Raw genomic sequence first — 12,684 nt, forward strand, 5'->3', positions numbered from 1 at the left:
TGGAGGATTTGCTTCACGCTGGAGGCAAATATTGGTACCCCAAAACATGAAATAAGGAGTTCAGATAAAACGGGAAGTATTTCCGTTACCACCAAAAAAGTGGTGGTCAAGTAATTACCGCTAGAAATGTGCCACCCTTCCAAACACTTAATAATCCCCACAGTGTCTGCGTTCCTGCTTGAGAACATGAGAAAATGGCACTGCCGTATAGACTCTGATCACTTGTAAATGGACGAAACCACATGGCAGGACTCCCATTGGTTGATTGCCCCGAGGAAGGTGCTTTGCTGACATTACTGTTTATTCTTCTCTGCTGAAGATGCCCGTAAGTATAAGAATACATGCCCGTATCTTGATCGCTCACTTAGAATAAATCACCCATTTTGATGAGAGCTAGAGAGGAAAGCCGAGGTTTAATAGAACGTTTCACCTTTAGCTCACGTAAAGAATCGCCACGCTAGAAAAAAAAAAAAAGCGTGATCTTGCACTTTCCTCCCGGAGCAGGGAGAATTCCGTCTTCACTGCCAGTATTGTTGTGCGACTTACGATAGTGAGTGACGTCTTGCAGTGGTGCGTGCGGGGGCGGGTGGGGAATCAAGTTCAACACGATATAAGGCCAAGAATGGAGGGTTTCATTCATTCTCACGAGGACTGGCAGCGAGGGAGCTCTGCATTTCTCAGGGGGAATCCTGCGCTGCAGTGCGGCGGAGCCACCAGCACACCATGCGCAGCTCGGCTCCAGGTGCCAGCTACGCAGTCACCTGCCTGGGCTGCCTGTTTCTCTGCACCGTGGTGGAGCTGCGACCCCTGGAGGAGCAGGAGAAGAGGTTACAGCTCGAGGCGGTGAAAAAGGAAATATTAGACCGTCTGGGACTTCACAGACCTCCCATCGTCTGGCAGCGGCTTCATAAAGAAAACCTGCAGAGGATGTACAGAGTTTATGAGGAGAAGCTGGGCGAACTGAAAGGGAACGTCAGTAGAGAAGAGAAAAGCCTGGAGGCAGCAACAGAGAAGACGGTGCACCGCCTCACTCCGAAAGGTAAGCGGAACACTCTGACATGCTCGTGCAGCCGTTGAAGGGGATTGTTTGGCGCTAAATCCCGCCAATTAGAATGGCCACGGGTTAAACCTAGCATTCAACACTGATGTGTGCCGTTCATCTGAGCGCTTCCAATTGTGTCATATGTGGTAGCTGAGGCTGTCACTTCCCCAGAATACACAATTTTGCACAGGCGAGGTAGACCGGCTTTTAACCAAGATATCTGCTCCAAGCTAACTTAGCCTCTAGACCATATATCGCCCTTCTTAGATAAACAGTTTATACATTTCATAAATAATTGTGCAGAATGATCTGGTGAGACAGCTCACTGGTTGCATCCATTCCTGCGGGTCGCTGGCTTGCATTTTAGTAAGGTTGAGACAGTGCATCATTTAGCTTGGTAATATGAACATGAGCTATTCACGCGCCAAAGGACACATATGTTACGGATACTTGCCACATACAGGAGCATCATTGTTATAGTTGCGAAAAGGACCGTAACATTCGGCCGCTGCAACTCGGTATTAGCATAATTGACCTAAAAACATTTGACCTAAAACATTTTGATCGATTTTTTTGTAACCTTTTTTCGGTCAAATTCAATTAAATATATATATATATATATGGGGTTGGGTTAAGGGTATATATTAGGTTAAGGGGAAGTGTGGGGGTGGGGAGCGGGCAGGGGTGGACTGCAGGGCTCCCCCCCGAATTTTGGACCGAAAAAACGGTCAAATAAATTTGAGCAAATGTGATTAGGTCACATATTTTAGGTCAAATAGACCGAAACCTTAACAACATGTCAATGTCTTTTGGTTTGTGCTAGCAGAATGGGACTCAACTCTGGCCACTGAGAGGCCTGTAAAAGGTAATGAGACCAATTCAGGCCTAGGTGGAGAGTGGTTATATTCAAAGGGGGGTCGGGAAGGTTATTGGAGGAATCGTGGTTTCGGAACTGAGCAAGCTTGTTCCTGGAAGAGATTCGTTTTAATTTCCTCCCTGCAAGGTAGGAGTGACGGGGCAAGTATGGTGCATTTGATCAGTGGTGGCTGGTTTATTGGGGTGGCTGGGGGCAGTGCCCTACTTTCTTCAGCAGCTCCTATCAATATTCATGACTGACTTGGCAAACTGGTTAGGCTTGCATCTATCCCTCGTGGGAATGGTTAGAAAAAGTTGCATGTGGAGCCCAGCCTGCTGGGAAAGAACACTGCGCTCATCTCACACAGTCCAAGCACGCGTGCACCGCGAGGAGGCCGGCTGGGTCTAGGCTGCAGGGGCTCCAAAGGTGCTGAATCCCTCAAACATATGGGGGCAGTTTTTATGAGGCATGGGAAAGTGGCACAGGGTGACTTTCTGGAGGCAAGGTGAAAGTGGCATGAGCTAGGGTTCAGGAAAAAGAGCATGGGGCAATTTCCTGATGGCGGCTGGAAACAGGCATGGGAACCTTTCTTCGAGCAACGAGAAAGTAGCATGAGACCTTTTTGAGGACAAAGGAACGTTATTTGGAATAGTTATCTGGGGCCTTGTGAAAGTGGCATGGGGATGTTTTTCTCGGTGCAAATTTAAAGATGGCTGTGATAATTGCCAGGGGTAATGGGAACGTTATGGGAATTTTTGTGTAGGCACTGTGGAAGCTTGCTTAACTAGGAACACACCGGCAAATCAATGTTGATATTGGCATGTGCAAATTAGCGTTGCAAAGGGTTTAGCGGAGAGATAACTTTTATGGTGCTGTTGAAACATGAGTGGAATTATTCCAATGGCTGATATAGCACTGGTATATTTTATAGTATAGAAGAAAACAGTTCAAATTCACATTTTAATGGGAAGGAAAGGTGTAACACACAAAAGCTATATCATTAAGAAAAATATTTCATTATAGAAAAAAGACATAATTCTCTTTAAAACTGTGTTAAATACTACACAGATTAAGGAACAACCCTAAAACAAGGTTATCAAAAACAGGACGATCACATACACAACATCAATATAAAAATAAAAAAACAACCATATCACATTAACTAAAAAAACATTTACCATACAAATATCAGTGAAAAATTCATTTGTTGCAATCTACATATAACCCAACATGTTTCTGTCTGTTGACTCTTAGATGTCTGACATTCATCAGGGGTAGCTTTTCTTAAATTTCTACAGTGATCGTCCCCTCCAGTCCTGGTGGGCATGGATCTGAACGTGATCCTTAATGCAATCTATAAAAACATACAACCATATTAAAAACATACAACCATATTAAAAAATTGTGTGTGCACCAACATTTCCCAAGATTTACCTACTTTTAATGTCATATGTCAACATTACACAAACACGGAAGCCTGAATTAATAAAGCCACCCGTAGCTAGTCCCCATTCGGGAACCCTTAGCACCAAAATCTGCTGTTAACATATATACCTTGGGATCTGTGTATTCCAAGGATCCAATGTTGCCAATAATACAGTCACATCCAGCCGGATATCAGCCGCTTATATTAATAATCCTTTTCAATGGATTTGTGTAAGAACACACTAGAGAAGAAAACATAACGACACACTGTGTCACACTATAATCATACCGGAGTATAAAAAGTCAAAACACCCCCTAAGGAACATGCTTGCACATACCTTGCAAAATGCGGTAGCCAAATGTGTTCCCAAAAGAGAATAAACCTTTGAGGAGAATGATCAGTCTTTATTGTAAAACGGCTAATGTGTCAAGTTCTAACTCTTCAAACACAATCTGTGGAGATTAAATAGCACTGCTAAAACGGCATGACATTATTCCAGTGGAATTATAGAATCTAGCAAAACAATGTGCTTAAATTAGCCAAAACTATGATGTCTCTGGTGACATGGCAGTACATAAGTGACTGGGGGAATTTGAAACTGGCTCGGCTGCCCAGAACGTATCTTAGCATGTTTAAAATGTATAGGCTGGCCCATTTGTTTTCCTCCCCTCCCTTTCTGCACCCCTCTCCCTCAACTTTTGTTTTCTCTGACTCTACCAGAAATGTCGTCAGGCCTAGTACGGTAGTCGCCTGTCTGTTTCCATTCCCTTCGCACTCTCCCCCTCCCTTCCTTATCTATGGCTTAGCTCTTGCACTATCTGAAATGTCATCAGGCCGAGTACGATAATTAATTTCACATGCTTACTGTTCATGGCCTGTAAGAATGTCATTGTTTTTTCCCTTGGTCCCTCCCTTGCCTTGAAGCACTTTGAAAACACAATGTGTATAGGCGCTATATAAATAAACTATCATATCATAGGACGGAACTCTGGAATGTGTAAAAGCACTGTTGCACGTTTTTATCATTATTATGGTATTAATACGCGTGGGGCTAGCTTCGAGAAGCAACCGAGCACTTTTCAGAGATATACACCAACACAGATACATAATGGAGCACTTTGGAGAGGTGTACAAGATTACAGATGCATAACAGAGAGCTTTTTAGGGGTAACAACAGAACAGATGTACGCGGGGCTAGCATAGAGAGGGGCACAGAGGAGGGGTACAGCTGTACTGGTGGGCAGGGAGGAAAGGTGGGCAGGGAGGAAAGGAGCGGCAGCGTCTAGTGAGTCAGGTGGCGCGAGGGGTGACGGGATGGCCGTTTAAAGAGCCCCATAGCGGCTTAGCACATTGATGGCCTTGTTTTTCTCTACATCTTGAAATATTTGAACAATACAATCACGTATTGACAGCACCCTCTGATATTTAAGCATCTCTCAAATATATTGTGGAAGTGGATTTTAACTGGCAAGTGCTGGTGCCATCCTTATAACAGAAGTCCTGGTTATATTTTATCACTGAGTACAGCGGTCCGAAACCCTTGACCCCTGAGATGATTTAGGCTACAACTCCCAGCAGCCTAAGCCGCATAGTTCATTATGATGGATCATGGGAGTGGCAGTCCATAACATACAGAGAGCTTCAGGTTGAAGACCCCTGAACAAGCACATTAACAATGCTCTGTAATATATATATATATATATATATATATATATATAGCCGGTCAAGTGGCACAGCGAGTAGAGCGCTCGCTTTGACATCCGTGCAGAGCCTGCTAACGCAGGTTCGAATCCTGGCGGGGCCAATCTCAGCCTTTCATCCTTCCGAGGTCGATAAATGAGCACCACACACCGTGGGTAATAATAAGCAGCGCTCAGATACCTGAGGGTTTGTAGCGCTATATAAAAGCCTAATTATTATTATATATATATATATATATATATATATATATATATATATATATATATATATATATATATATCGAGTCTTAGAATGTACAGTTAGCATATTTATTACGTGGCACAATAATTAAAAACATATTTCATTTATGCTCAGATAAGATTGAATTAGTTTGTCCAGGTGTGCGGCTGGCACAGTATATTACGTGGCTTCTTTAGTGTGATCTGCACTGCATTGTGACAGTCCCGATACCTGAAGTATTGGAATATAGAAACGCAGATGTATCTCATGTGGTCCCCTTCCGGCTGTCTCTAAATCACAGGCCACTGTATTACATTTCACGCAACCATTTTGCTGTAAAATGCCAATGTCAACCCTTTATTTCCAAAATGTTCCTGTGAGGAAAGCCACCATCCGCACCTCTCTGGAGTGAGGGGTGGAAGGTGAAAGCAGGGCAAGCTCACTTTTTCTGCCGACTGGCTCTCTCCTATCTGAGCCCAATATTCAGAAGCCAGCTCTTTTGGCGTGCACCAGCCGACAATGTGTGTGAGATGTGTTTTCTGGATTTTCGGGTGCATTGTAGGTGAAGATTTGTGGTTTGAAGTGTGGCAAGACCCTGGCTTCTTGGGCTGGCCCTCGCGATGGGAGATTTTCTGCCAGGGTGTTGCGTTCCATTTAACAGGTCTTGGATGTGGTGCAGGTGATTTGGGTGCAGCCGCCGCGTGGGAGTGGTGTGTTTGAACTTTTCTGGTTCTTTGAGCCAGCATAGTGGATGCTTTTTAGAGTGCAAGGGTGGAGTCACAACACTGGCAAGTAGGACACTGCCTATGTCCAGTTGGAAGCGCAAACTGCAACATTAAGGTTCATGGATTTCATTTGATTTGTGCAAATTCTTAATGTGCCGTTTTTTACCACGCATGACCATCTATAAAGTGTTACCAATGCCCCAAAAAGTCACCTTCATATTCAAGTTTGAAAAGTAGAAGAAAAAAGCCTTCACCTTTTTCCTCAGAATTAATATACTTTTCTCAGCACAACATAATCCCATATTTAATGAATCACTTTGGAATCCGTTTTTGGCATACAAATAGCGACCCCATGGGAGGGACCAAAGGAACCAGTAAGAGGAGCGAATATAATAGCCCCCCATTACAACATCCAAAGGTCCGGATTGAGGTAATAGAACTCCTAAGGAGACACATGGAAAATAGGCAGATTTGGCACACAACCAGCACTCTCTGTGACCTATCGGCTACTTTATTGGTATTGTTTATTTGTAAAGCGCCTATGCACAAAGCAAGTTTTTCAAAGCGCTCAAGGAGGGAGGGAACAAGGGGAAAAAACATCAGTCATTCAAAGCCTTTGAATTTCTGAACGATACAACCAGGCATACTGTTCCAATCAAATAGATAGATTACTGAAACAGTTTAATAAATTACACAATGATAAATAAAAGAGGCAACACAATCCGCTTCCTTTAATGCTATGGCCGACCTATTTCTAAAACACATTTTACACAAATAATGGTGTCTCCTGAAACAAACTGTACAATTAAACCATACTTTAAACTATATAACTTATACAACCTTTCCTTCTCTCTTACAGTGGCTCTCAAGATCAAGACTGCAAGCAAAAGTCAGCTTCATGAAAATTACAAACATACAATAAACCTTGTATTTTCCAGGACTGTGACACTCCACCAGGAAATGAGTGTTGTCAGGGCTGAGCTCCAGCTGTACAAGCACTTTTTTACTGCACAAAGTCAAACAGCTAACAGAATATTCTACAGACCATCACCTGTAGTGAACATTTATAAGGTAATGGAGTCCAGTGTTGTGAACGGAGAACCAAAACATACACTTCTTGATTCCAAACCACTGGACGCTAAATCCTTAACTCTCAATGTTGTGACAGCTGTCCAACAGTGGATAGCAAGCTCTGAGGAAAGTTTGCAGCTGGAGTTGATGCTGGTCTCTGATATTCCACTAGTGCATAGCCTGCATAAGAAGCGGGCCGAAGCTCTCATACTGGAGGTTGAAACCCAGGAGATCATTAAATCAGTGGTTAGGAAGACCAGGGAGCTCCCAACACAAGAACAAGAAGACTGCAAAAAGAATGAGAAGCATTGTTGCCGCAAATCCTTACATATCTCCTTTAAAGAGATTGGCTGGTCTGACTGGGTCATCGCACCAGAGAGTTACACCATGTTCTTCTGTGATGGGTCATGCCCTCACAACTACAAACCTGCAAGCATGCATGCACAGATCAAATCTCGAATGCACCACCTGTCCAAAGGGGCCACACCAGGCCCATGTTGTGTTCCTGCCAGCTATGAACCTTTGGTGCTCATGCATTATAACAGTGAGCAAACTTTGACTCTAACACCTTTTGAGGACATGCTCGTAAAGAAGTGTCACTGTGCTTAGTAATATTTCTATATTAATAGGGCAACATGTGCATACTAATGTACTGAACTGATAGCTGTCGAATAATTTAGTAACAAAACAGTTTAGTAGCCTTCCCGTAGGAATAGGTGAAGGAATGTAAGGCCGCCTTAAAAAAAAATGTACAAGCCAGATTACTTTTGACAATATTTTTCTGGGAATTTCAACAGGTGAAATGCACACACCCCTGGGCCTGCTTGCATATGCTGGGGGCCTTTCAACTTTAACTTGCAACCATTTTACCGATGTTCCTGACTTTTGTCTGCCTCATTACAATATGACATTCTATCAAGATCTTGGTCCGGCAAAATCGGTGTACATTCAAATTCTAAAGACGTTCCTTCTGATTTTAGAACGGGTAAGTTGATAGCAGTGAAAATAGCCACCAGTCTGCCCGTATTCTGATGGAATAACCTATAACAAAAAAATAACACTGTTGATCTTAAAACCACTACTGCAGTAACTACACAACCATGACATCACAATGTTACTTTTAACATTAACAGGGTAATTCATGGATTATTTGCGCCGAAAAAAACGGGATTTGTGCGCCATTCTGCCCGCAAATTCCCATTTGTTAAACATGGATTTGCAGGCAGAATGGCGCACAAATCCCGTTTTTTTATCAGCGCAAATAATCCATGAATTACCCCCTAAGACTTTTGCATTACTGTTCTAAATTGCAAGAGGTATGGTAACTTTACCATCAAGAGACAGTAAAGTGTACTAATTAGCAACAGAGCAAACGTGCATATGTAATCATTAAGACAACACATCTTCATATTTGTGTTCTCATGCACTGTAGTGTCATAGTTTTAATACTAGTCATGGTGTTTCTATTACTATGTCAATGGTGGAGTTGACAAGGTCGTGCACCTAAATGTATCAGAGGGTCCATTAGCAGTGCAGTGTGGTTCAAAAACTGCAAGGTATGAAAAAGTCAAAGATAGAATATTCAACTGAAAAGGCGTTTTCTTAGTATTGTTTTAAGATATTAACAAATGATAATAATGGCTGGTTTATTACCATTTTACACAATGAAAATAATCCAAGAAAATGAGATGATACAAGTCTCATCTATCAACAAACGGTGGACTAGAAATGTTACCCTTGTTCTTTGCTGATTCACATAAACGAATACATCAACATAAGTGAATTTTATAATTTTTTCAGTACCATTGATCCCTCCTCCGATAGTTTTTGAACGGATGATATTCTGCCACTTCACTTTATGGCCACTGTGAGAACCACGCAAAAAAAAGGCCTGGCAGTGCTTCTGATTTTGTCAACTGAGTTTAATTGTTACTGGTATGTGCTCTTTATTGGACACCAACTTGCCTCTATGTTGCATTACGGGGGGAAAAGAACATAGGCACACTGTTGCCTGTGCCCTTGCTATTTTGACCTATCCAAAACATGGAATGCATTTTACCATCTTCTTGGACTATGCACTGTTAATATGTAGCACATCTGACCTGTAAAAAATATCACTGAAACCTGGGTTCGTTTTTCTACTATTATGCCTAAGCAAAGGTAGTAGGACACTCACAATGGTTGTTTCCAGTAGACCACCTCCATTCATCTCAGATATCTGCCTTTTACCCATTCTGTTAGTAGACTACTGATTTGTTTTAAAATATGAGTTATACATTTTGTAGACCTTTTGCAAGAAAAAACCTCGACCAAACCTTGTTAGTACACACGCGTAAGTAACAGAAAGAAAAGCCTTTTTTTTGCCAATTGTTGTCAGGTAATTGAATCCATATAGTTTGAAATGAATTGCATTGTGTGTTTTCACATGGCATCATAGTGCATGCACCTCTGCTTCATGATCAAGGGATAATCTGGAATTCTGTAGGAAAAGGATTAGGTCAAATCAATTCCATGGTTTTGATACCACTTGTGTGTTCCTCAAATGGAAATTGTTAATGCTTTGAAAATGTTAATGGAATAAAAATCTAATAATTAATTTCCCTTTTACGTTTTAGAATTATGCAGTGGAGTATGTGTGTTACCCCTTTCCACGTGCAAATAGCTGGGCTCAATCTGAGACAGTCTGCTTGCTTTACTCCTTATTTATTAGTATGATAAATCACCTTTCCTCCATTTTGACACTGTAATTTGTTGTAGAGACTAGAAGGGCCATGTTATAACTGACCAAGTTTAAAATCACCTTGAGCTACAAATAGCAAGAATTCAAACATCTTATATACCATTCTGTAATTTTCAGCAAAACAAACTTTTTGTATACAAATGTAGTTAAAGTCATTAGGTTTGTTTTCCCCAAAGATGCACTGAAAGTTTTGTTTTTGTTTATTAGTATGATGTAAGTGAAATATATTTTTTATGATTAGGATTTTATTTATACAGCATTTTATATTTATTGATAACTTATTGATGTTTATTTTATACTGCTGATAACTCTATTTTTATATGTTATGAAAGCGTTGTATGTTTATGTATTTTATTTTAATATATTTAAAAAGAGCAATAATTTTCGATAGATTCTGAAACATGCAGTTTAAATAAACTATTTTTGAACAAAATAATCTGTCAATTTCTTCATTCATATTTAGGTAAAACCTCCCCTAAATGTCTTTACATTTGAAATCCTGGTTTCTAGTTGTTTGAGGAATTGGAAAGTGGCCATATGAATTTTATGTTGATGCTTGAAGTTTCCACCACACTAACTCCAACAGTTCTATTTTCAGAATGTTGTTTGTTAAATGCTTACTCTAAAGAGCTGAACTCCTTAATTGTCTTCATAAAGTCCAAACTACGTTACACAGCTTTCAATTAGGTCATTTATCTTTTAATATTTTACAAGGAAGTATTTTCTTACTTGATACAGAAAACCTCTTCTGATCTTCCTCTATTGTATTGTTAGTAATCGAGAGGAATATAGAACGTCTGAATTCGTTTTCCCCACAAATGTGTCTCCATGCTCAGAGTTTTAACCTTGCTTTAGGAGATGTCACAGGAATTCTTTTTGTGGTACTGAAAAATGCACTATAAGTGGCTAGACATTTTTTATGGTGGATGTTATTTATAGGAGTGGTCCTGAGATGGAGAAGGACTAGTCTTATTGGTAGGAGGTGAACCAGTCAGGGTAGAGTCCCAGATGTGAAAACAAAGAGGAAGAAGCTGAGGAACGTTTAGAGTGGTGTGCAGCAGTGATGAAAGGTGGAGGCACACGTGAGTGCTTTTTCCATGGAGTGCCTGCTGCAGAACGTAGATTGAAAGGGGCTGGTTGCAGATTAATAGAATCCCATGAAAGTATCGGGAGTCATCTATATATCTAACATGACCCAGGGTAGAAGGGCATCCCAAGGTTTCCCATACCTGTCAACCACCTTCCTCAGATTCTCTCTTTGCGTTTGTCAGTCTGCTGATAGCATTAGAAGGTCTGGAGAGACTTGACCTTTCACAGTTACTTCATTATCAACATGATGCAGGGTATACATTATGTAACGTGGTCTGTCAAAATGTTTCTCAGAAAAACCAACACCACTAAACCAGGGAATTAAGCCCTTTAGTATATTCTCTGGAGTATTGAAACACAAGGAGTATGCCAATGGCGAATGAGTTGTGCAGTCCAAAATTACCAATATACACTGGAACCCACTCCTGAAGGGTTTGAGGAGTCCTACGGGACCTATGGATATCTCCTGTAATGTGCCAACATGTGTGAGGCCCTCTACTGAGAGAACAAAAAGACCAAACAACTAGATATATGGGATGGTGGCCACTCAATAGTTCTACACTTCTGTTCTAGCTCCCTGTGTCATGCCAGAGGAGACATTTTCATCTTGATTTCAATCTGATCCCATCCACAAAGACAGTCTGAAGCAAAATGATAGGAAGCTCTCCTCTGATGAAGAGTATCAACAGTTCCAGACACAAATGCTTTTACCTTGATGGATGTCATTGCTGAGATATTGTGGGGTGTCTCTCTAGGCATAGGGAGCAGGGGTTGACATCTGGATTACCATTACTAACTTGAGTGAAATTCCAAGTGTTGTAACATTTGCCAAAAATGTGTGAGTTCCTCTACTGGGAAAAACAAGGCATGGCTTATTGATGGCACTCTTTCTCAAAGGAGAATTGTTTAGAATGTTTGTGCTGGGTAAAGAATTACGACTGCAGCAATTGTAAATGTGCCTTTAGAATATCCATACTGATGATCTTTGGGCAGGTCCAACACCCTATCTTGATAATGTTATATAATGCAGGCCAAAAGAGGCAGCTCAAGATTGTGTGTCTCAGCTTCTACTAAGTGCTATGAGGTTAGATGGGCATGAGCCAGGTTGATCACAGCCCTTTGAAACAAACTGAATGTTGTCAGCTTGGTTATTCATCTCATTTATGGTGTGGTTCAACTCTATATAGGAGTCCTCTCTTCTCTATAAAGAAAAGCCACATTTTCTCCATTCCTTTTGGGTAGTGGCAAAGCCAGAGTACAGGGGTAGCCTATCTTATTTTGTGTTATCTTTCGGGCCCATCTGATTCTTTTTAACAGGCGACTGGTGGTAGATTCTGAGGGGGTGTCTGTAAACCCAATCCTCATTGTTGAAGACACAGGCTGCTGCCAAATCAATGCAATTATTTTGGGTGCAACATAAACGGTCATAACAGATCTTTGGGATCATTATTTATAGATCTGTTTAAATAAGGCACCAGCTGACATATTCTATTCGTAGGCACTGCTTAAATCTAGACTAGCAATGTAGAAATAGCAAAGGGAGGTTTGGAAAAGTGTCAAGCCTCTTAGCCTTTCCGACAAGCTTACCCTTCCTTGGCTCTAAACAACTCTGCCTCCTCTGTTAGCTGCTAGCTGCCTTCAGAGATTACTGCTATTGTTTGTCGACTTCATTGACCACTTCACTGTTGTTTTGGCTGTTCACCCATTCAGCCTTTCACGGATCACCTGTTAGTTGGATTCACCTTTGCCTTTTGCTGCTGATTTCCCCAACCTAAGTTCATCCTCCACCAATGGTCTATCTCACTTTTGTACTCT

General features: G+C 41.3%; 1 protein-coding gene across 1 annotated transcript; it reads left to right on the top strand.

Annotated features, from left to right (window-relative positions):
* The first annotated feature begins 599 nt into the window (after window positions 1-599).
* Window positions 600-8,276, top strand: GDF15 (growth differentiation factor 15). Its single transcript, XM_069649270.1, has 2 exons — window positions 600-1,039; window positions 6,829-8,276. The coding sequence occupies exons 1-2, from the start codon at window positions 724-726 to the stop codon at window positions 7,647-7,649; spliced, it is 1,137 nt and encodes a 378-aa protein (XP_069505371.1). The 5' UTR covers window positions 600-723; the 3' UTR covers window positions 7,650-8,276.
* Window positions 8,277-12,684: the final 4,408 nt, after the last annotated feature.

The sequence above is a fragment of the Ambystoma mexicanum genome, chromosome 1p (assembly GCF_040938575.1).
Source record: "Ambystoma mexicanum isolate Mex_15411 chromosome 1p, UKY_AmexF1_1, whole genome shotgun sequence".
Taxonomy (NCBI): Eukaryota; Metazoa; Chordata; class Amphibia; order Caudata; family Ambystomatidae; genus Ambystoma; species Ambystoma mexicanum.

Coding starts and splice junctions, on each gene's coding strand:
- GDF15 (XM_069649270.1), top strand. CDS start 724: ATGCGCAGCTCGGCTCCAGGTGCCAGCTACGCAGTCACCTGCCTGGGC. Junction 1,040..6,828: donor GCACCGCCTCACTCCGAAAG/GTAAGCGGAACA, acceptor TCTCTCTTACAG/TGGCTCTCAAGATCAAGACT.